At 66.4% G+C, this 22789-nt stretch overlaps 1 protein-coding gene across 1 annotated transcript in view; it reads left to right on the forward strand.

Annotated features, from left to right (window-relative positions):
• The window catches only part of LAMB2 (laminin subunit beta 2), a 43087-nt gene that overhangs the window by 18890 nt on the left and 1408 nt on the right, over window positions 1-22789 (forward strand). Inside the window, 12 exon segments of the mRNA XM_077822241.1 lie at window positions 35-196; window positions 8006-8232; window positions 11181-11398; window positions 14130-14226; window positions 14442-14814; window positions 15004-15188; window positions 15589-15830; window positions 16053-16256; window positions 17367-17511; window positions 19969-20176; window positions 20420-20561; window positions 21317-21493. Coding sequence (XP_077678367.1) covers window positions 35-196; window positions 8006-8232; window positions 11181-11398; window positions 14130-14226; window positions 14442-14814; window positions 15004-15188; window positions 15589-15830; window positions 16053-16256; window positions 17367-17511; window positions 19969-20176; window positions 20420-20561; window positions 21317-21493 — 2380 coding nt within the window.

Raw genomic sequence — 22789 nt, forward strand, 5'->3', positions numbered from 1 at the left:
GCCTCCCCCTGGCTCTCACTGCCTCCCCCCACAGGTGCGCAGCTGGCCACTACGGGAACCCCACACTGCTCTCGGGGGAGCGCTGCCGCCCTTGCCCCTGCCCCGATGGGCCCAACAGCGCCCGCCACTTCGCTGCCTCCTGCCACCAGGACAGCCGCTCCCGCCAGGTGATCTGCAACTGCAACCCCGGCTACACAGGTGAGTGCCCCCGCAGGCCTTGGGCACCCACTAGAAGCACCGCTCCGGGGCCAGGACTGCCAGCCCCTCCCCAGCCCCGTCTGCCCGGCTCCTCGGCCCTGGGGCCCCCGTCTGCCCGGCTCCTCGGCCCTGGGGCCCCCCGTCTGCCCGGCTCCTCGGCCCTGGGGCCCCCCGTCTGCCCGGCTCCTCCGCCCTGGGGCCCCCCGTCTGCCTGGCTCCTCGGCCGTGGAGCAGCAGCCCCAGTGGTGGGCATGGCTGTGCCAGCACCGGGCAGCTCCACCCGGCTGCACTGGGGACCCCCAGGGCCGTGGGGCAGCTCGGCCCCCTGCAGGGCGGTGCCGGGTGGGGGCACGGCGGGGGCACAGCCCTGCACAGCCTTCGTCCTCCTGGGCACTGCAGCTCGGTGCTGCTCTGTCTGAGCCGGGAGCCCCTGCCCTCCCCCACTTCCTGGCTGTACCCCCTTGTGACGGTGCTGCCTGTGAGAGCCAGCTGAGGTCACTCATAGAATCATAGAATATCAGGGTTGGAAGGGACCTCAGGAGGTCATCTAGTCTAACCCCCTGCTCAAAGCAGGACCAACCCCAACTAAATCATCCCAGCCAGGGCTTTGTCAAGCCTGACCTTAAAAACCTCAAAGGAAGGAGATTCCACCACCTCCCTAGGTAACGCATTCCAGTGTTTCACCACCCTCCTAGTGAAAAAGTTTTTCCTAATATCCAACCTAAACCTCCCCCACTGCGACTTGAGACCATTACTCCTTGCTCGGTCATCAGCTACCACTGAGAACAGTCTAGATCCATCTCTTTGGAACCCCCTTTCAGGTAGTTGAAAGCAGTTATCAAATCCCCCCTCATTCTTCTCTTCCGCAGACTAAGCAATCCCAGTTCCCTCAGCCTCTCCTCATAACTCATGTGTTCCAGTCCCCAAATCATTTTTGTTGCCCTCCGCTGGACTCCTTCCAATTTTTCCACATCCTTCTTGGAGTGTGGGGCCCAAAACTGGACACAGTACTCCAGATGAGGCCTCACCAGTGTCGAATAAAGGGGAACGATGACATCCCTCGATCTGCTGGCAATTCCCCTACCTATACATCCCAAAATGCCATTGGCCTTCTTGGCAACAAGGGCACACTGTTGACTCATATCCAGCTTCTCGTCCACTGTAACCCCTAGAACCTTCTCTGCAGAACTGCTGCCAAGCCATTCGGTCCCTAGTCTGTAGCGGTGCAAGGAATGGGAGAGATCCTGGGGCATCCATGGCAACGTTGGTGGGTTCGAACTTCCCCAGGTCACCAGCTAAAGTGACCCTGCTCAGTTCGGTCTCGAAGGGGGAGAGATGTGAGGAAGCGGGACTGTTCTTAATGTTTCCTCTGAATACTGTGTGGATGCCTCAGTTTCCCCTAGGCATTTCTTAAGTCTCTAGATGGTGGGATGAGGAGGTGTCATTGTTGCAGAGCAAAGGGCCAGGGTACATAAATGGCCGACACTCTGTCTCCCGGCAGCTGATGGCCTGGGCCCTTCCCCCCTGCAAAGTGAGAGCTAAAGGGTTGGAGAACAAAGAAATCAGGTGCCCTTAAGGTCAGGCTTGACAAAGCCCTGGCTGGGATGATTTAGTTGGGGATTGGTCCTGCTTCGAGCAGGGGGTTGGACTAGATGACCTCCTGAGGTCCCTTCCAACCCTGATATTCTATGATTCTATGCCCTCCTGGCTCGGGAAAGGGACAAAGCCCAGAGGAGGGGCTGGAGAGAGTTTCAGTTTGGGGCTGGCTGGGGACAAGGACTGAAGGGCAGACGTGGTTGTCTGGCTCACTGCTCCCCAAAATGGACCTGGCTGAGGGGTCCTGTTCTCTGCACCTACAAGCTCTGTGTTAGACCATGTTCCTGTCGTCTAATAAACCTTCTGTTTTACTGGCTGGCTGAGAGTCACGTCTGACTGCGAAGTTGGGGGGCAGGACCCTCTGGCTTCCCCAGGACCCCGCCTGAGCGGACTCGCTGTGGGAAGCGCACGGAGGGGCAGAGGCTGCTGAATGCTCCGAGGTCAGACCCAGGAAGGGGGAAGTCAGGTGAGCTGTGTGTCCTGCAGACAGGCTGCTCCCAGAGAGGAGACTTCCCCAGAGTCCTGCCTGGCTTCATAGGGAGCAGTTCCAGAGCATCGCCCGGGGACCCTGTGACAACTCCATCCTAAGTGCACTCAATCAGGGTGAACTGCAGACAGAGCGGGGTAGACAAACCCCGAACGCCGGTGGATATTCCACTCCTTAGAGTTACCAAACCAGCCTCTGTATCACCTCCCTGGGTATTCAGACGTCCACACAACGCAGTGCCCCTAAAGTGCCAGCCCCAGGCCTCCATCCGGACACACATAGAATATAGAATCTCAGGGCTGGAAGGGACCTCAGGAGGTCATTGAGTCCAACCCCTTGCTCACAGCAGGAGCCATTCCCAATTTCTGTCCCAGATCCCTAAATGGCCCCCTCAAGGATTGAACTCACAACCCTGGGTTTAGCAGGCCAATGCTCAAACCACTGAGCTATCCCTCCCTCCGTGAATGTCACACATGTCAGATACGATGATGATTACTGAAGACCTTCTCTCATCATATAAGAGAGCAGGTTCCCCCAATCCCAAAGGATCAGGCCCCAGACCCAGGTCCGATGATAACTTAGATCTTACCCCAAATATGCGCTGATAGCCAATTCTCGTTAATTAAACTACAGTTTATTCAAAAAGAAAAGGGAGAGAGAGTTGGTAGAAAGATCAGTCTACAGACCGACCTGAGTTCAGTTCTTGAGGTCACGATACCGAGCAGAGATGGTGAGTCTGTAGTGGCCAAACGTCCTTTTAGAAACAGCCCAGAGGTTACAGTCCAATGTCCATGTTCAGGGTGACTCCAGTCAGTGACTGGGGATCTCAATCCTTATGGCTCAGGGTTTCCCCTTCTTGAAACCCAAAGCCGATCTGAGATGAAGGAGGATCGTGTCCCAGGGCTTTTATACATTTCCAGCAGCCTCTTGGCCTGAGAGGACAATAGGCTCAACCTTCCTTCTCCCAAACATCCTGGCAATTAGCCCAGGGTAATTTATCATTAAACGGTTCAGATACAGGTTACCCCAACCTTCCCGGAGACAGAGAGACAACACCACTGTTGCCCTCCAGTGTCTTCCTAGATCTTCACACTCCTGTTTTGATCTTTGAATCAAAGCCGTGGCAATAGACAAGACTCGTTTGCTGACATCACAAGCCCTGAGCCAGCATCTCCCCTTCTCTCTCTAGCAGTGCGGGCTGCAGTTCACAGCTCTCCTCCTTTCCATCTCTTCCTAAGCAGTCTCTAAAGTTGGGCCCTGGGTCAGGTCAGTCTGGGAGGTCATTAACTCTTTCTGGCCCTGTGTCACCTGTCAATGAGATATGATATCACACTCCTAACGTCACACCCCTGTCATGGGGTCCCGGGCCATGCTCTGGAACTGCTCCCGATGAAGCCAGGCAGGACTCTGGGGCAGTCTCCTCTCTGGGAGCAGCCTGTCCGCAGGACACACAGCTCACCCGGCTTCCACCTTCCTGGGTCTGACCTCGGAGCATTCGGCATCCTCTGCCCCACCATGCACTTTCCCCAGTGAGTCTGCCCGGGCGGGGTCCTGGGGCAGCCAGAGGGTCCTGCCCCCTAACTCCGCAGTCAGACGTGACTCTCCACCAGCCGGGAAAACAGAAGGTTTATTAGATGACAGGAACATGGTCTAACACAGAGCTTGTTAGCACAGAAATCAGTAACTTTCAGCCAAGTCTATCTTGGGAGTCCTGGGCCAGGCAGCCTGGATTCCTCCCCACCTCCCCGAAGACTGCCAGCCTCCAGCCACCTGACCTCCCCCTTCCCCCCGCCCATTGCTGCTCCCCCTTCTCTTTGTCTCGCTTTCCGGGCAAAAGGTGTCACCGGGTTGCACCCCCTCCTGGGTCTCAGGTTACACAGCTGCAAACACTTGGGCAGGCTCACCTTCCCTGAGGGCCTCAGCAAAAATCACACCCCCAGTTCCCGCCACCCCAGTATTGGTGCAGCACACAGGGAAACTGAGGCACACACAGTATTGGCACAGGACAGTGAGACTCACATGCAATATAACAAGGTGAATAAAACCCCACTTGGTCACACCCGCTTCTTCCCACATGGCTGTACCCCCTGCCCTCCCCCACTTCCTGGATGTACCCTCTTCCCTCCCCTGCATGGCTGTACCCCCTTCTCTGCCCTCTGTGGAGATAGAGGTGGTTAGGGACTATTTAGAAAAGCTGGATGTGCACAAGTCCATGGGGCCGGACGAGTTGCATCCGAGAGTGCTGAAGGAATTGGCGGCTGTGATTGCAGAGCCATTGGCCATTATCTTTGAAAACTCGTGGCGAACCGGGGAAGTCCCGGATGACTGGAAAAAGGCTAATGTAGTGCCAATCTTTAAAAAAGGGAAGAAGGAGGATCCTGGGAACTACAGGCCAGTCAGCCTCACCTCAGTCCCTGGAAAAATCATGGAGCAGGTCCTCAAAGAATCAATCTTGAAGTACTTGCATGAGAGGAAAGTGATCAGGAACAGCCAGCATGGATTCACCAAGGGAACGTCATGCCTGACTAATCTAATCGCCTTTTATCATGAGATTACTGGTTCTGTGGATGAAGGGAAAGCAGTGGATGTATTGTTTCTTGACTTTAGCAAAGCTTTTGACACGGTCTCCCACAGTATTCTTGTCAGCAAGTTAAGGAAGTATGGGCTGGATGAATGCACTATAGGGTGGGTAGAAAGCTGGCTAGATTGTCGGGCTCAACGGGTAGTGATCAATGGCTCCATGTCTAGTTGGCAGCCGGTGTCAAGTGGAGTGCCCCAGGGGTCGGTCCTGGGGCCGGTTTTGTTCAATATCTTCATAAATGATCTGGAGGATGGTGTGGATTGCACTCTCAGCAAATTTGCGGACGATACTAAACTGGGAGGAGTGGTAGATACACTGGAGGGGAGGGATAGGATACAGAAGGACCTAGACAAATTGGAGGATTGGGCCAAAAGAAATCTGATGAGGTTCAATAAGGATAAGTGCAGGGTCCTGCACTTAGGACGGAAGAATCCAATGCACCGCTACAGACTAGGGACCGAATGGCTAGGCAGCAGTTCTGCGGAAAAGGACCTAGGGGTGACAGTGGACGAGAAGCTGGATATGAGTCAGCAGTGTGCCCTTGTTGCCAAGAAGGCCAATGGCATTTTGGGATGTATACGTAGGGGCATAGCGAGCAGATCGAGGGACGTGATCGTCCCCCTCTATTCGACATTGGTGAGGCCTCATCTGGAGTACTGTGTCCAGTTTTGGGCCCCACACTACAAGAAGGATGTGGATAAATGGAGAGAGTCCAGCGAAGGGCAACAAAAATGATTAGGGGTCTAGAACACCATGACTTATGAGGAGAGGCTGAGGGAGCTGGATTGTTTAGCCTGCAGAAGAGAAGAATGAGGGGGGATTTGATAGCTGCTTTCAACTACCTGAAAGGGGGTTCTAAAGAGGATGGCTCTAGACTGTTCTCAATGGTAGCAGATGACAGAACGAGGAGTAATGGCTTCAATTGCAGTGGGGGAGGTTTAGATTGGATATTAGGAAAAACTTTTTCACTAGGAGGGTGGTTGAACACTGGAATGCGTTGCCTAGGGAGGTGGTAGAATCTCCTTCCTTGGAAGTTTTTAAGGTCAGGCTTGACAAAGCCCTGGCTGGGATGATTTAACTGGGAATTGGTCCTGCTCGAGCAGGGGTTGGACTAGATGACCTTCAGGGGTCCCTTCCAACCCTGATATTCATGATTCTATGATTCTATGATTCTCTGCCCTCCCCCCACATCCTAGCTGTGCCCCTTCCCTGCTCTCCCGGCTCCGTACGGAACGCCCCTCAGTGTGACAGCCCTTCTCCGGGGCGCTCTCTCTCCCCGGGGGGTAAGCTCTGGGCTCCAGCATCTCCTGGAATCACACCTCTCAGAGCCATCAACAGCCTGGCTCTGCCCTGGGCCCCCTGCGGGGGTCACTCGCTCTGGACCCCCAGCCCCTGTGAGGGAGCAATGCCCCCCATCTCTATCCTGCACGGTCTCTCAGCCAGCATCACATAGGAGGTTTACTGAGTGTCTCAGCCCAGGCAGCTCTGAGGGCCTCGGGCCTGGCCAGCCAGGTCTGTCCCCCTCCCAGTCCCAGGGCTGCTCCTTGTCCCAATCCAGCCCCACCCCTGCTTCCAGCCGAGCCCCCATATCCCCTCCCCCACAGCCCCTCCTCCATCCTTGTCCTCCCTCCACGTCCACCGGGGTCGCTGGGTCCCCATGTGAGGGAGTAGGGAGTGTTACCCGGGAATGCTGCCTGGAACTGTCACGGAGTCCCCGGGCGATGCTCTGGAACTGCTCCCCACGAAGCCAGGCAGGACTCTGGGGCAGTCTCCTCCCTGGGAGCAGCCTGTCTGCAGGACACACAGCTCACCCGGCTTCCCCCTTCCTGGGTCTGACCTCGGAGCATTCAGCATCCTCTGCCCCTCCGTGCGCTTCCCCCAGCGAGTCCGCCTGGGTGGGGTCCTGGGGCAGCCAGAGGGTCCTGCCCCCCAACTCCACAGTCAGACGTAAAACAGAGGTTTATTAGACGACAGGAACATGGTCTAACACAGAGCTTGTAGGTTCAGAGAACAGGACCCGGCAGCTGGGTCCATGTCCCAGCCAGCCCCAAACTGAAACTCCCTCCAGCCCCTCCTCCTCTGGGCTTTGTCCCTTGTTGAGGTCACCTGATTCCTTTGTTCTCTGACCCTTTAGCTCTCACCTTGCAGGGGGAAGGGCCCAGGCCATCAGGTGCCAGGAAACAGGGTGTTGGCCATTCTCTGTGTCCAGACCCCTGCACACACCTGCCCTCTAGGGCTCTGCAATGATCATACACCCTTATCCCACCCCCTAGATACTTCAGAAGTGCATAGGGGAAACTGAGGCACCCCCACACTATTTAGAGGAAACATTAAGAACAGCCCCACTTCGTCACAGATACCTGAGCAGGTAACCTGAGCCAGGAGGGGGTCAGGGCCAGGTGACACCTTCTGCCCGGGAAACTGGACAAAGGCTGGAGGAGGGGTGGGGGTGGCTGGGTGAGGCTGCTGGAGGGGGGTTTCAATTTGGAGTTGGCTGGGGAGATGGTGGGAGGCCCAGAACCCAGGTCTGAGCTTCCCCCTGCCCCCCAAGATGGACCTGACTGAGGGGTCCTGTTCTCTGTACCTACAAGCTCTGTTTGGGACTGTGTTCCTGTTGGCTAATAAACCTTCTATTCTACCGGCTGGCTGAGAGTTATGGTGAATCACAGGAAGTGGGGGTGCAGGGTCCTGACTCCCCCACACTCAGTGACACCCCATCTCCAGGACATTATCTGGGTCCCGGCTGCTAGGCAAGGTCACACCTGGTCCCCTAAAACAACAAACCCTCTCTTGCACCTCGTTACACACGCAGCAAACAGGGAAACTGAGGCACGCACCATATTCCTGCAAAACACTAAGAGAACCCCCACTTTGTCCCAATCTGTACCCCCTTCCCTGCCCCCCCACATGGCAGTACCCCCCCCCTTCCTTCCCAAGGGAGCCCCGAGACCCAGGCCTGAGAGGACACGTTCCACAGGGATCCTGTTTCTACTTAACCAGGGTATTGCTGGCTTCTCCAGCCCAGCATCGCCTGGCTGTGACTCTGGGGGGGCCGAATGGGGTGTTGGCGGGGGGTGCTGCCCTCCAGCCCGTGCTGCACCCCACACTGCAGCCTTCCCGGCGCTGATCCCCGCGTTCCCGCAGGGCTTGCGCTGCGAGGAGTGTGCCCCTGGTTACTATGGAGACCCCTCGCAGGCCGGCGGGCGCTGCCAGCCCTGCCAGTGCAGCGGCAACGTGGACCGGCGGGACGAGGAGGCGTGTGAGCGACGCTCGGGGCGCTGCCAACGCTGCCTGCACCACACGGAGGGGGCACGCTGCCAGCACTGCCAGGCCGGCTACTACGGGGACGCCACCCGCCGCGGCTGCCGGCGTGAGTAGGGGCCAGGCTCGGGCACTGCGGGGCTGCTGGCCTGGGCGGGAGGCGCCTGCCTGGCCCCCCTGCCTCTGTCCCGCCAGTCTCCTGGACCACGCTTGTCACCCTCGCGTCTGAGCGCCCCCGGGGACCGGGCGCACGCTTCCCCCCACCCGCCCGGGACCGGACGCTCAGACCCCCCCCCAACCCGCCCGGGACCGGGCGCACAGACCCCCCCCCCCGTCCCGGGGACCGGGCGCTCAGACCCCCCCCACCCGCCCGGGACCGGGCGCACAGACCCCCCCCCCGTCCCGGGGACCTGGCGCACAGACCCCTCCCTTCCCTCCCGGGGACCGGGCGCACGCTTCCCCCTACCCGCCCGGGACCGGGCGCTCAGACCCCCCCGCAACCCGCCCGGGACCGGGCGCACAGACCCCCCCCCTTCCCGCCCGGGGACCGGGCGCTCAGACCCCCCCCCCCGTCCCGGGGACCGGGTGCACAGACCCCCCCCTTCCCGCCGGGACTGGGCGCTCAGACCCCCCCCCCCGTCCTGGGGACCGGGGCGCTCAGACCCCCCCCCCACCCGCCGGGACCGGGCGCTCAGACCCCCCCCCCCGTCCCGGGGACCGGGCGCTCAGACCGCCCCCAACCCGCCCGGGACCGGGCGCTCAGGACCCGCCCCCCCCGTCCCGGGGACCGGGCGCTCAGACCCCCCCCCGTCCCGGGGACCTGGCGCACAGACCCCCCCCCTCCCCGCCCGGGGACCGGGCGCACAGACCCCCCCCACCCGCCCGGGACCGGGCGCTCAGACCCCCCGCAACCCGCCCGGGACCGGGCGCACAGACCCCCCCCTTCCCGCCCGGGGACCGGGCGCTCAGACCCCCCCCCCCGTCCCGGGGACCGGGTGCACAGACCCCCCCCCTTCCCGCCCGGGACTGGGCGCTCAGACCCCCCCCCCGTCCCGGGGGACCGGGCGCTCAGACCCCCCCCCACCCGCCCGGGACCGGGCGCTCAGACCCCCCCCCCCGTCCCGGGGACCGGGCACTCAGACCCCCCCCCACCCGCCCGGGACCGGGCGCTCAGACCCCCCCCCCCGTCCCGGGGACCTGGCGCACAGACCCCCCCCCTCCCGCCCGGGGACCGGTCGCACAGACCCCCCCCCCACCCGCCCGGGACCGGGCGCTCAGACCCCCCCCCCCTTCCCTCCCAGGGACCGGGCGCACGCTTCCCCCTACCCGCCCGGGACCGGGCGCTCAGACCCCCCCCGAACCCACCCGGGACCGGGCGCTCAGACCCCCCCAACCCGCCCGGGACCGGGCGCAAGACCACCCCCTTCCCTCCCGGGGACCGGGCGCCAGACACCCCCCTTCCCGCCCGGGACCGGGCGCTCAGACCCCCCCCTTCCCTCCTGGGCACCGGGCGCACAGACCCCCGCTTCCCTCCCGGGGACGGGGCGCACAGACCCCCCCCTTCCCTCCCGGGGACCGGGCGCACAGACCCCCCCCCTTCCCTCCTGGGCACCGGGCGCACAGACCCCCCCCTTCCCTCCTGGGCACCGGGCGCACAGACCCCCCCACTTCCCTCCCGGGCACCGGGCGCACAGACCCCCCCACTTCCCTCCCGGGCACCGGGCGCTCAGACCCCTCCCCCTTCCCTCCTGGGCACCGGGCGCACAGACCCCCCCATTCCTCCTGGGCACCGGGCGCACAGACCCCCCCCCTTCCCTCCTGGGCACCGGGCGCACAGACCCCTCCCCCTTCCCTCCTGGGCACCGGGCGCACAGACCCCTCCCCCTTCCCTCCTGGGCACCGGGCGCACAGACCCCCCCCTTCCCTCCTGGGCACCGGGCGCACAGACCCCTCCCCCTTCCCTCCCGGGGACCGGGCGCACAGACCCCCCCCTCCCTCCTGGGCACCGGGCACACAGACCCCCCCCTCCCTCCTGGGCACCGGGCGCACAGACCCCCCCCTTCCCTCCTGGGCACCGGGCGCACAGACCCCGCCCTTCCTGCCCGGGACCAGGCACTCAGACCCGCCCCCCCGTCCCGGGGACCGGGCGCTCAGACCCCCCCTTCCCTCCCGGGGACCGGGCGCTCAGACCCCCCCTTCCCTCCTGGGCACCGGGCGCACAGACCCCCCCTTCCCTCCTGGGCACCGGGCGCACAGACCCCCCCCTTCCCTCCTGGGCACCGGGCGCACAGACCCCTCCCCCTTCCCTCCTGGGCACCGGGCGCACAGACCCCCCCCTTCCCTCCTGGGCACCGGGCGCACAGTTCCCCCCCCTTCCCTCCTGGGCACCGGGCGCACAGACCCCCCCTTCCCTCCCGGGGACCGGGTGCACAGACCCCCCCTTCCCACCTGGGCACCGGGCGCACAGACCCCCCCCTTCCCTCCTGGGCACCGGGCGCACAGACCCCCCCCCTTCCCTCCTGGGCACCGGGCGCACAGACCCCTCCCCCCTTCACTCCTGGGCACCGGGCGCACAGACCCCCCCTTCCCACCTGGGCACCGGGCGCACAGACCCCCCCTTCCCTCCTGGGCACCGGGCGCACTGACCCCCCCTTCCCACCTGGGCACCGGGCGCACAGACCCCTCCCCCTTTCCTCCTGGGCACCGGGCGCACAGACCCCCCCCTTCCCTCCCGGGGACCGGGCGCACAGACCCCTCCCCCTTCCCTCCTGGGCACCGGGCGCACAGACCCCTCCCCCTTCCCTCCTGGGCACCGGGCGCACAGACCCCCCCTTCCCTCCTGGGCACCGGGCGCTCAGACCCCCGCTCTGCCCACGCCCCCCGGGGACCGGGCGCACAGACCCCCCCCGCCTCCCCGCGAGGGCCGGGCGCACAGTCCTCCCGATGGGTACTGGGTACCAGTGCCGTGTGGCCAGGCCCCATCCCATGCCATGCCCGTAGCCAGGTCTCAGCAGGGCCCCCCTTTCCTGCTGATGCCCCTGCTGTCTGGGTTCCCAGGCTGCTCCTGTAACACCCTGGGCACAGAGCCCAGTGAGTGCAGCGCGCAGGGTGAGTGCCGGTGTGATCGGCGCAGCGGGCAGTGCCATTGCTTGCCCAGCGTCCAGGGGCAGAGCTGTGACCGCTGTGCCCCCAACTTCTGGAACCTGGCCAGCGGGAAGGGCTGTGAGCCCTGTGCCTGCCACCCCCAGCACTCGCTGGGCCCTGCTTGCAACCAGGTGAGAGCCAGCATGGGGGTGGGGCGGGGGGCACTGGGCTGGGGAGAGGGCGGGAGGCAGGACAGTGGAGTGTCATGGCCCCCAGGAGTGGGGCTACGGATCCAGGTTTTACTCCTGGGGGAATTCTGTGCCATTGCACATCCACATAATTCATGTCCCCCGCAGATTTCTTTGCTTCCCCGCAGAAAAATGACTTTCTGATGGGGAAGCAAAGGGAAGCCGGGAATGCTCATGTGACCCTCCCCAGCAGTATGTTTTGGGTGCCCAGGGCAGCCAGCAGAGAAGTAAATCACTGTGGGGCAGGGGGCGGGACTGGGGAGGACCCTGCTGGTGGCTCCTACGCTGCACCAGGCTCAGCTGCTAATCCCGGCTGGGCTGGGGTGGACGGGACTTCCTCTTCCCTGCATGGCATCCGGGGCTGTGTCAGACTGTGACGAAGTGGGAATGTTCATAATGTTTTCTCTGAATGCTGTGTGGGTGCCTCAGTTTCTCCATGGCACTTCTTAAGTCTCTAGGTGGGGGGATAAGGGGGTGTGATTGTGGCACAGCCCTAGAGGGCCAGCGTGATGGTGTCTGCACAGAGAATGGCCGACACCCTGTCTCCTGGCGACTGATGGCCTGGGCCCCTCCTCTGCAAGGTGCAAGTTGAAGGGGTTGGAGAACAAAGAGATCAGGTGGCCTCCTGGCCCGGGAAAGAGACAGAGGCCAGAGGAGGGGTGGGAGAGTTTCAGTTTGGAGCTGGCTGGGGAAAGAGAGGGAGGCCCAGATCTGGGGTCTGGGCTCCCTTGCCCCAAGATGGACCTGACTGAGGGGTCCTGTTCTCTGCACCTACAAGCTCTGGTTTAGACCATGTCCCTGTCGTCTAATAAACCTCTGTTTTACTGGCTGGCTGAGAGTCCCGTCTGACTGCAGAGCTGGGGGGCAGGACCCTCTGGCTTCCCCAGGAGCCCGCCTGGGTGGACTCGCTGTGGGAAGCGCACAGTGGGGCAGAGGATGCTGAATGCTCCGAGGTCAGACCCAGGAAGGTGGAGCCGGGTGAGGTGTGTGTCCTGCAGACAGGCTGCTCCCAGAGAGGAGACTGCCCCAGAGTCCTGCCTGGCTTCGTGGGGAGCAGTTCCAGAGCATCGCCCGGGGACTCCGGGACACAGACCCACCCCCAGATTTCTCCCCCAGCTGTAGGAAGCTCTGCCAACTCCCCCCCACACACAGCCACACACACACCTGCTTCCTGCACCCATCGCTCCTCAGCTGCAGGGGGAGGGATCCCTGTACAGGGAGCTGTTCCCTCATCCACCCAACCCCCATGCCGAGCTCTATCCCCCCCACAGCCAGACCCCACCCCACTGAGCCCCAGCCACCTTCACCTGGACCCCCCTGCAGAGACCCATTACTGTTGCACCCAGAACCCCCCAACAAGCCCCTATGCATCCAGATCCCTCTCTGTATCCAGACCCCCCACTGAGCCACCCACACCCAGATTGTCCCACGCAGAACCCTCTCAACTCACACCTATACCATGCACACCGCGCACGGTAAGCCCCTCCACACTAAGATCCTGCCTTGCTGAGCTGCCTGCCCACACCTGTCACCGGGCTCGGAGGGGCAGGGCCCTGGGGTGTTTCCGGGCAGATCCAGTCCTTGCGCTGTGTCAGGGTTGGGTGCCGCCTGGTCGCTGAGTCCGTGTCCCGGGGAGCTGCACAGGGATCTCCCGCCTCTGTGCAGCCAGGGGCCTGTGCTCCCCCTGCCGCCGGAGCCTCCACATTTATTTCACAAATACAGTCTGCAGGGTTTTAAAATACTGTGCGCAGAATGTTTAGTTATTTGGAGCAGAAAGCCCTCAGGACTAAGCAGCTTTGGGACCAGCTCTGGGGGCCCAATGCAGTGGACCAGACCCTCAGGGTCAGCCACGAGCCTCCCCCCGCCTTACACCGGGCCTCTGGGCTCCAGCCCCTGCTCCGCCCCGTGAGCTCTGCCCAGCTAGTCCCCCTGAGGCAGAGCCAGGCAGAGCCCTGCCCACTGTGCAGGGCCCGATGCCCCGCGCCCAGCGGCTGCAGAGACGCTCACCCCGCGCTGTCCCCTGGCGCGGCTCAGAGACGTGAAGGTTGCAGCATCGGCCACCCTGCTCAGCCAGCACCCCGCCAGCTGTAGGGAGCCCCTTGGTGCACGCTCTGGCTGTCTGCCCTCCTTCGGCAGAGCCCAGGGGAGAGCCCCAGGTCCCCCCCACCCAGTGCTTTGATCTCAGCTGGGGATTGTTCAGCCCCCCAGGGGCAGCAGGGAATCCAGGTCCCTCTGGGGCGTTGTGTACTCAGTGCCAGTCGCCGGTGTCTTCTCAGACCCCCCACTGACATGGGGAGCAAGGCCCAGACGCCCACGTCGCTTTGCCTGCCCTGAGAGCAGCCAGCCCTTCCCCACCCACTGGGAGCCATGCAGCACTGCGGGGAAACCGAGGCACGGACAGGCCTCATAAAAACATGACAGAATATTCCCACGTTGTCCCGGGGTTTGGGGCAGGGTGGGCGGGGTCTGGAATGGGTTAGGGGCTGGTATGATGAAGAGACCTTGGCACCTGGAGGAGAAGGCGAGGGCCCCAGACGGCCCGTGGTGCGACCCTTAGCTGAGAAGGTCCATCCCCTCCCTGCCCCCTACAGGCCTGCCCCCAGGGTGGGGAGGGGCTCAGTGCCTGCCTGATGTGTACTCACATGCACTGACCATGGCCAGCGTCTGTCTTCAGTTCACAGGGCAGTGCCCGTGCCAGACGGGCTTCGGGGGCCGCACCTGCGCCGACTGCCAGGAGAACCACTGGGGTGAGCCCAGCCTGCAGTGCCGAGGTGAGTGTGGGGCGCGGGCTGGCTTGGGGGCCCTGCACCCCCCCAGCACGGTGGGCAGAGCGGGCTGGGGACTCCCTGCTGGCAGAGTGCAGGAGGCACTGGAGGGAGCCGGGGGAGGGTGCCATGCAGGCCCCCATCTCTGCAGTGCCAGGCCCAGCTGGGGTGGGGCTGGGATGGCTCCAGGCACACGACTGACGTGTCTCTGCTTTCCATAGCCTGTGACTGCGACCCCCACGGCGTCGAGAGCTCCCAGTGCCACCGTGCCACCGGGCACTGCTCCTGCCGCCAGGGGGTGTCGGGCGTCCGCTGCGACCAGTGCGCCCGCGGCTTCTCTGGCACCTTCCCCGACTGCCAGCCCTGCCACCAGTGCTTCGGGGACTGGGACCGTGTGGTGCAGGACCTGGCTGCCCGCACCCGGGGCCTGGCACTGCGCGCCAAACACATCCAGCAGACGGGCATCGCAGGTGCCTTCGAGAGGAACTTCCGCCAGCTGGAGGAGAAGCTGGGTAGAGCCCAGGCCATTGTGGACGCCCGCAATGCCACCGCGGGGGCCGTGACCCAGCTGCTGCGCACCATGGAGGAGCTGCGGTGAGTGGGGGGTGCGGAGACGCCTCGCCCAGCGCCTGGGCACTGCCTGGGCGTGGGCCACGGGCTGAGCAGGCGAAGGGCCCTGGTGTGGGGCTGAGCCAGGCAGGGATCAGCGTCCCGCAGGTGGGGTGGGGAGGGCAGGAGTGAGGCTGGGCCGTGCCCCGGGGCCTCACCCTGCCCTGCCCACAGGCAGCACTTGGGCGAAGCCACGGAGATGCTGACCCAGCTGGAGGGAGAGCTCACCGCGGCCCAGGACGAGAACTACAATGCCAACCGTGCCCTGGGCACGCTGGAGCGCAGCGCCCGCGGCCTGAACCTCACCCTGCTCGACCTGGCACGCCAGCTCCACCTGCTCAAGAACTCCAACTTCCTGGGTGAGCCGGGCCCTGGCGGAGGGCTCTGGGCTGGCACCAAGGGGGCAGGAGGCTCACTGCGAGTGGCACCAAGGAGCTGCAGGGGCTTGGGGGGTGCCGGGGGCCCCAGAGGTGAGGGCTTTGGCGGGGCTGGCACTGAGGAGGTAGGAGTCTCACTGGGGGATGGCACTGGGAGACTGGGGGGGCTTGCACAGAGGGCGGCCCTCGGGGCATGGGCTTTGGGGGGTCTGGCACCAGGGGGCCCCGGGGGCAGGGGCTCTGCGGGAGCTGGCACCAAGGGGCCTGGGGCAGGCGTTCCCCAGGCAGGGGGGCTGGTGCCGAAGGGCCCCCGCGACAGAGGCTGCAGGGGGCTCCCTGCCCTGGGTAGGGGTCTCACAGGTGCCCGCCTGCTCCTCCCCAGGTGCCTACGACAGCATCCGCCAGTCCCATGCCCTGTCACGGGCAGCTGAGCGTGATGCCAACGCCTCCAGCCTGGCAGTGCCCAGTGCTGTGAGCGACTCAGCTGCCACCCGGCGCCGCTCGGAGCAGCTGATGGCACAGAGGAGAGACAACTTCAACCGCCAGAGCGCGGCCAACCGGCGGGCGCTGGGCGAGCTGGCCACCAGGGCCAAGACCCTGCAGCTGCGTGACATCAATGAAAAGGTGGGGGGAAAGTGCAGGGGATGGGGCCTGAGGGGGAACTGGGGCAGGTGGGGGAGGGACAAAGTGGGGTGGGGAGGCGGGGGATGGGCAAAGTGGGGCAGGCGGGGGATGGGCAAAGTGGGGCAGGCGGGGCAGGGGACAGCATGCCCATGGCACAGCAGCTCCAGGCGGCTCCCCCCAGCTCCTGGGGTGGCCGGCCCACAGTGCTCTGTCTGCCCACAGGTGTGCGGTGCCCCCGGGGACGCCCCCTGCGACAGCAGCCCCTGCGGGGGGTCCAGCTGCCGGGATGAGGATGGCAGGCGCCACTGCGGGGGCCTCAACTGCCAGGGGGCGGTGGCCATGGCCAGCAGCGCGCGGGAGCGGGCCCGGCACACCCAGGCCGAGCTGCACAAGGCCATGGGGGAGGTGGACGAGCTTTTCCACAAGGTATGCGGTGCGGGCGGAGATGGGAGCGCGGGAAGGGTGTGAGCAGCAGGGGGAGCTGGCACGGAGAGGGACCCAAGGGGCAGTGTGCAGGACTGCAGCTCTCCCACTCGTGGGCAGGGGCTGTGGGTGGCATGGGGGCGTGCTCCCCTGTCCGTGGGCAGTGCCCGGGGCGGCGCGTAGCTCCCCTGTCCGTGGGCAGTGCCTGGGGCGGCGCATGGCTCCCCTGACGTGGGCATTGCCCGGGTCGGCGCGTGGCTCCCCAGTCCGTGGGCAGTGCCCGGGGCGGCGCGTGGCTCCCCTGTCCGTGGGCAGTGCCCGGGGCGGCGCGTGGCTCCCCTGACGTGGGCATTGCCCGGGGCGGCGCGTGGCTCCCCAGTCCGTGGGCAGTGCCTGGGGCGGCGCGTGGCTCCCCAGTCCGTGGGCAGTGCCCGGGGCGGCGCGTGGCTCCCCAGTCCGTGGGCAGTGCCCGGGGCGGCGCGTGGCTCCCCAGTCCGTGGGCAGTGCCCGGGGCGGCGCGTGGCTCCCCTGTCCGTGGGCAGTGCCCGGGGCGGCGCGTGGCTCCCCAGTCCCCGGGCAGTGCCCGGGGCGGCGCGTGGCTCCCCTGTCCGTGGGCAGTGCCCGGGGCGGCGCGTGGCTCCCCTGTCCGTGGGCAGTGCCCGGGGCGGCGCGTGGCTCCCCAGTCCGTGGGCAGTGCCCGGGGCGGTGCGTGGCTCCCCTGTCCGTGGGCAGTGCCCGGGGCGGCGCGTGGCTCCCCAGTCCGTGGGCATTGCCCGGGGCGGCGCGTGGCTCCCCAGTCCGTGGGCAGTGCCCGGGGCGGCGCGTGGCTCCCCTGTCCGTGGGCAGTGCCCGGGGCGGCGCGTGGCTCCCCTGTCCGTGGGCAGTGCCCGGGGCGGCGCGTGGCTCCCCAGTCCGTGGGCAGTGCCCGGGGCGGCGCGTGGCTCCCCTGTCCGTGGGCAGTGCCCGGGGCGGCGCGTGGCTCCCCAGTCCGTGGGCAGTGCCCGGGGCGCCGCGTGGCTCCCCAGTCCGTGGGCAGTGCCCGGGGCGGCGCGTGGCTCCCCTGTCCGTGGGCAGTGCCCGGGGCGGCGCGTGGCTCTCACGTCTCTGCGGCAGGTGGCCGAGGCCAAGGGGAAGGCTGACGATGCCCGGCTGAGGGCACAGATGGCGCTGGACAAGGCCAACGAGACCAGGACGCGCGTGGAGCGCTCCAACATGGCTCTGCGTGAGCTCATCCACCAGATCAAGGCCTTCCTGAGCCGTGAGTGCCCGGCCCCCCCGCCAGGCTGCCCTCCCCGTGCGCCAGCGGCCTGGGGCTGTGGCGCTGGGTACCCCCAGGGCAGGATGGGTGTTGTCGTGGGGCGGGGATGGAGGATGGCAGGGCACTGTCGTGGGGCGGGGAAGGAATGGGGGGTTGGGTTGGGAGGGGCAGGCACTGTGTGGGGAGCAGGCCGGGACTCCCAGGGGGTGTCTGGGCTGGGGGGTGGGCGCTGTCTGCGGGGAGGCAGAGTCCAGGCGGTGTCAGTGAGGGCACTGTTTGGGCATGGGGCAGGCACAGCAGGGGCAGTGGCATGGAGAGCATGGTCTAGGGGTGGTGTTGGGGTGGGGCAGGGCAGGCACTGTTGGGGGGCAAGGCACAGTGAGCCCCATGGGGGCGGGACAGGCCCCGCGGGGCAGGGCAGGCACCACGGGGGCAGAGCGGGGCAGGGCAGGCACCATGGTGGTGGGGCAGGCACTGCGGGGGCGGGGCAGGGCGGGGCAGGACCAGGCAGGCACCATGGGAGGCACCGTGGGGGCGGGGCAGGACAGGACCAGGCAGGCACCGCGGGGGCGGAGCAGGACAGGACCAGGCAGGCACCATGGGGGCGGGGCAGGACAGGACCAGGCAGGCACCGCGGGGGCGGGGCAGGGCGGGGCAGGGCCTGGCAGGCACCGCGGGGGCGGGGCAGGGCGGGGCAGGGCCTGGCAGGCACCGCGGGGGCGGGGCAGGACCAGGCAGGCACCGCAGGGGCGGGGCAGGACCAGGCAGGCACCGCAGGGGCGGGGCAGGGCGGGGCAGGGCCTGGCAGGCACCGCGGGGGCGGGGCAGGACCAGGCAGGCACCGCGGGGGCGGGGCAGGACCAGGCAGGCACCGTGGGGCGGGGCAGGACAGGACCAGGCAGGCACCGCGGGGGCGGGGCAGGGCGGGGCAGGACCAGGCAGGCACCGCGGGGGCGGGGCAGGGCGGGGCAGGGCCTGGCAGGCACCGCGGGGGCGGGGCAGGGCGGGGCAGGGCCTGGCAGGCACCGCGGGGGCGGGGCAGGGCGGGGCAGGGCCTGGCAGGCACCGCGGGGGGCGGGGCAGGACCAGGCAGGCAGCGTGGGGGCGGGGCAGGGCGGGGCAGGACCAGGCAGGCTCCGCAGGGGCGGGGCAGGGCGGGGCAGGGCCTGGCAGGCACCGCGGGGGCGGGGCAGGACCAGGCAGGCAGCGCGGGGGCGGGGCAGGGCGGGGCAGGACCAGGCAGGCTCCGCGGGGGCGGGGCAGGGCGGGGCAGGGCCTGGCAGGCACCGCGGGGACGGGGCAGGACCAGGCAGGCAGCGTGGGGGCGGGGCAGGGCGGGACAGGGCCTGGCAGGCACCGCGGGGGCGGGGCAGGACCAGGCAGGCACCGCGGGGGCGGGGCAGGACCAGGCAGGCTCCGCAGGGGCGGGGCAGGGCGGGACAGGGCCTGGCAGGCACCGCGGGGGCAGGGCAGGACCAGGCAGGCAGCGTGGGGGCGGGGCAGGGCGGGGCAGGACCAGGCAGGCTCCGCGGGGGCGGGGCAGGGCGGGGCAGGGCCTGGCAGGCACCGTGGGGGCGGGGCAGGGCGGGGCAGGGCCTGGCAGGCACCGCGGGGGCGGGGCAGGACCAGGCAGGCACCGCGGGGGCGGGGCAGGACCAGGCAGGCAGCGCGGGGGCGGGGCAGGGCGGGGCAGGACCAGGCAGGCTCCGCAGGGGCGGGGCAGGGCGGGGCAGGGCCTGGCAGGCACCGCGGGGGCGGGGCAGGGCGGGGCAGGACCAGGCAGGCTCCGCGGGGGCGGGGCAGGGCGGGGCAGGGCCTGGCAGGCACCGTGGGGGCGGGGCAGGGCGGGGCAGGGCCTGGCAGGCACCGCGGGGGCGGGGCAGGACCAGGCAGGCACCGCGGGGGCGGGGCAGGACCAGGCAGGCAGCGCGGGGGCGGGGCAGGGCGGGGCAGGACCAGGCAGGCTCCGCAGGGGCGGGGCAGGGCGGGGCAGGGCCTGGCAGGCAGCGTGGGGGCGGGGCAGGGCGGGGCAGGACCAGGCAGGCTCCGCGGGGGCGGGGCAGGGCGGGGCAGGGCCTGGCAGGCACCGTGGGGGCGGGGCAGGGCGGGGCAGGGCCTGGCAGGCACCGCGGGGGCGGGGCAGGACCAGGCAGGCACCGCGGGGGCGGGGCAGGACCAGGCAGGCAGCGCGGGGGCGGGGCAGGGCGGGGCAGGGCGGGGCAGGGCCTGGCAGGCACCGCGGGGGCGGGGCAGGACCAGGCAGGCAGCGCGGGGGCGGGGCAGGGCGGGGCAGGACCAGGCAGGCTCCGCAGGGGCGGGGCAGGGCGGGGCAGGGCCTGGCAGGCACCGCGGGGGCGGGGCAGGACCAGGCAGGCTCCGCGGGGGCGGGGCAGGACCAGGCAGGCAGCGCGGGGGCGGGGCAGGGGTTGCAGTGCTGACCCCCTCCCCGCCCTGCAGAGGAGGGGGCCGACCCCGACAGCATTGAGGTGGTGGCTGGGCGGGTGCTGGCGCTCTCCATCCCAGCCTCGCCCGACCAGATCCGCCACCTGGCCGAGGAGATCAAGGAGCGGGTCAGCAGCCTGGCCAACGTGGATGCCATCCTGGAGCAGACGGCGGGTGATGTGCGCCGAGCGGAGCAGCTGCTGCAGGACGCCCGCAGGGCCAGGTGAGACCATGGGGCGGGGGCCAGTCACACTGGGCCTGGGGCTACCCACGGTGACACCTGCTTCCCGCCCCGCCCCCGTGCCTGCGGCAACACTCTGGCGACCCTGCTGTAACGGGCAGGGCAGGTGGGCTGGGCAAGGGGGCACTCCCCGTTCGGCAGCCACCGGCCAGGCCTGGGCAGGGCGGCTGGGCGAGGGGTGGGGCGAGCCCAGGGCCCCATGTGTTGCCTTGTGCCCGGGTGCAGGTCGCGGGCGGAAAGCGTGAAGAACGCGGCTGAAGTGGGGAGGCGGGCGCTGGAGGATGCCAGGCGAACCCAGAGCGCCGCTGAGAGCACCATCCGCAGTGCCAGCAATGACATCCGCCACACGGAGGGCACCCTGAGCACGGTGAGCGCAGCCCCAGCCCCCCCGGGGGAGCCTCAGCTGGGGACCCCACAGCCCCACGGCAAGGGGCCGGGCAGCTCTGTCCTCCCCACAGGGGCTGGGAGGGAGCTGAGCCTGTGCACTTCCCCAGCCTTCCCTTCCGTGGGCTGGGTCCCCCGGGTCACGTGTGGCCTCCACTCCTCTGAGCCCAAGCCTCCGGGCTGCAGCCCCTGCCTCCCCCCGGGAGCTCTGCCCAGCCAGGCCACTGAGCGAGCCCCCGCTCGGAGCATCCCTCTGTGCCGCGCCAGCCGGTGCCGGGTTCCAGTCCTGGCTCAGCGGAGAGGCAGCCAGAGTCCAGCCTGGCCAGCCCATCTCGGCCTCCTTCCTCATATTTCCCGTGTCCGCCAGCCCCCGGCGAGTCCTGCCCCTACCCCTCTCCCTGCAGACCCCGCTGGGCTCCCAGCTGCCAGCCTAGTTCCCCCTTGTTAGGGGTCAGCTGGCCGGCCGTGGGGCTCCTGTGCCTTTCTTGTTGCTGTGGGTCGGTTCCAGCCAGTTACCTACCCAACAGCTCCTGCCCCCTGCAGTGCCCAGGGGCATTTGAACCCTTCTGCACCATGGGGCAGCGATGCCCAACACTGCCTGGCATGCCGTCCCCATCATTATCACAGACAAGCCCCCCTCGGTCTGGGAGATGCCAGGGCTGGGCACAGGAGCAGCGGTGGGGGGGCTATGCCAGGGATGGGGGGCTCCTGGGTTGACGGAGCTCCCCTCCCGGGCAGATCCAGCTGCAGGCGGCGAGCACAGAACGCCAGTTGCAGGGTGCCATGGAGCAGGTGGGGCGGCTGGACAGCCAGCTGGGCACGCTGAAGATGAAACGGGCCAATAACAGCCTAGCGGCCACGCGGGCCAAGAACACAGCCAGCGCCGCGCACGCCCGGGCCGGGGAGGTCAAGCAGGTGAGTGGGGGCAAAGAAGAGGACACCCAGCTGGGGGGCCTGGGAGGGGGCTTGGCTCTCTGGTTCAGACCCTGCAGGCTGGAGGTGGTGGAGAGTCCGGGTAAGGCCTGTGGGGGGAGCCGTGTTGGCTCTGCCTGGGGGGGCGCAGTCTGTGTTGGCCCTGTGGGGGGGGGCAGCTGAGCTGGCTCTGTCGGGGGGCGGTGACGGTGCTGCCCGTGGGAGCCAGCTGAGGTCACTGAATCAGGGTGAACTGCAGACAGAGCGGGGCAGACAAACCCCGAATGCCGGTGGATATGCCACTCCTTAGAGTTACCAAACCAGCCTCCGTATCACCTCCCTGGGTACTCAGACGTCCACACAACGCAGTGCCCCTAGGGTGCCCGCCCCAGGCCTCCCTCCGGACACACGTCAGATACGATGATGATTACTGAAGATCTTCTCTCATCATATAAGAGAGCAGGTTCCCCCAGTCCCAAAGGATCAGGCCCCAGACCCAGGTCCGATGATAACTTAGATCTTACCCCAAATACGCGCTGATAGCCAATTCTCGTTAATTAAACTACAGTTTATTCAAAAAGAAAAGGGAGAGAGAGTTGGTAGAAAGATCAGTCTACAGACCGACCTGAGTTCAGTTCTTGAGGTCACGATACCGAGCAGAGATGGTGAGTCTGTAGTGGCCAAACGTCCTTTTAGAAACAGCCCAGAGGTTACAGTCCAATGTCCATGTTCAGGGTGACTCCAGTCAGTGACTGGGGATCTCAATCCTTATGGCTCAGGGTTTCCCCTTCTTGAAACCCAAAGCCGATCTGAGATGAAGGAGGATCGTGTCCCAGGGCTTTTATACATTTCCAGCAGCCTCTTGGCCTGAGAGGACAATAGGCTCAACCTTCCTTCTCCCAAACATCCTGGCAATTAGCCCAGGGTAATTTATCATTAAACGGTTCAGATACAGGTTACCCCAACCTTCCCGGAGACAGAGAGACAACACCACTGTTGCCCTCCAGTGTCTTCCTAGATCTTCACACTCCTGTTTTGATCTTTGAATCAAAGCCGTGGCAATAGACAAGACTCGTTTGCTGACATCACAAGCCCTGAGCCAGCATCTCCCCTTCTCTCTCTAGCAGTGCGGGCTGCAGTTCACAGCTCTCCTCCTTTCCATCTCTTCCTAAGCAGTCTCTAAAGTTGGGCCCTGGGTCAGGTCAGTCTGGGAGGTCATTAACTCTTTCTGGCCCTGTGTCACCTGTCAATGAGATATGATATCACACTCCTAACCTCACAGGGGGTCCTAGTAGGGCC

The sequence above is a fragment of the Eretmochelys imbricata genome, chromosome 7 (assembly GCF_965152235.1).
Source record: "Eretmochelys imbricata isolate rEreImb1 chromosome 7, rEreImb1.hap1, whole genome shotgun sequence".
Classification (NCBI taxonomy): Eukaryota; Metazoa; Chordata; order Testudines; family Cheloniidae; genus Eretmochelys; species Eretmochelys imbricata.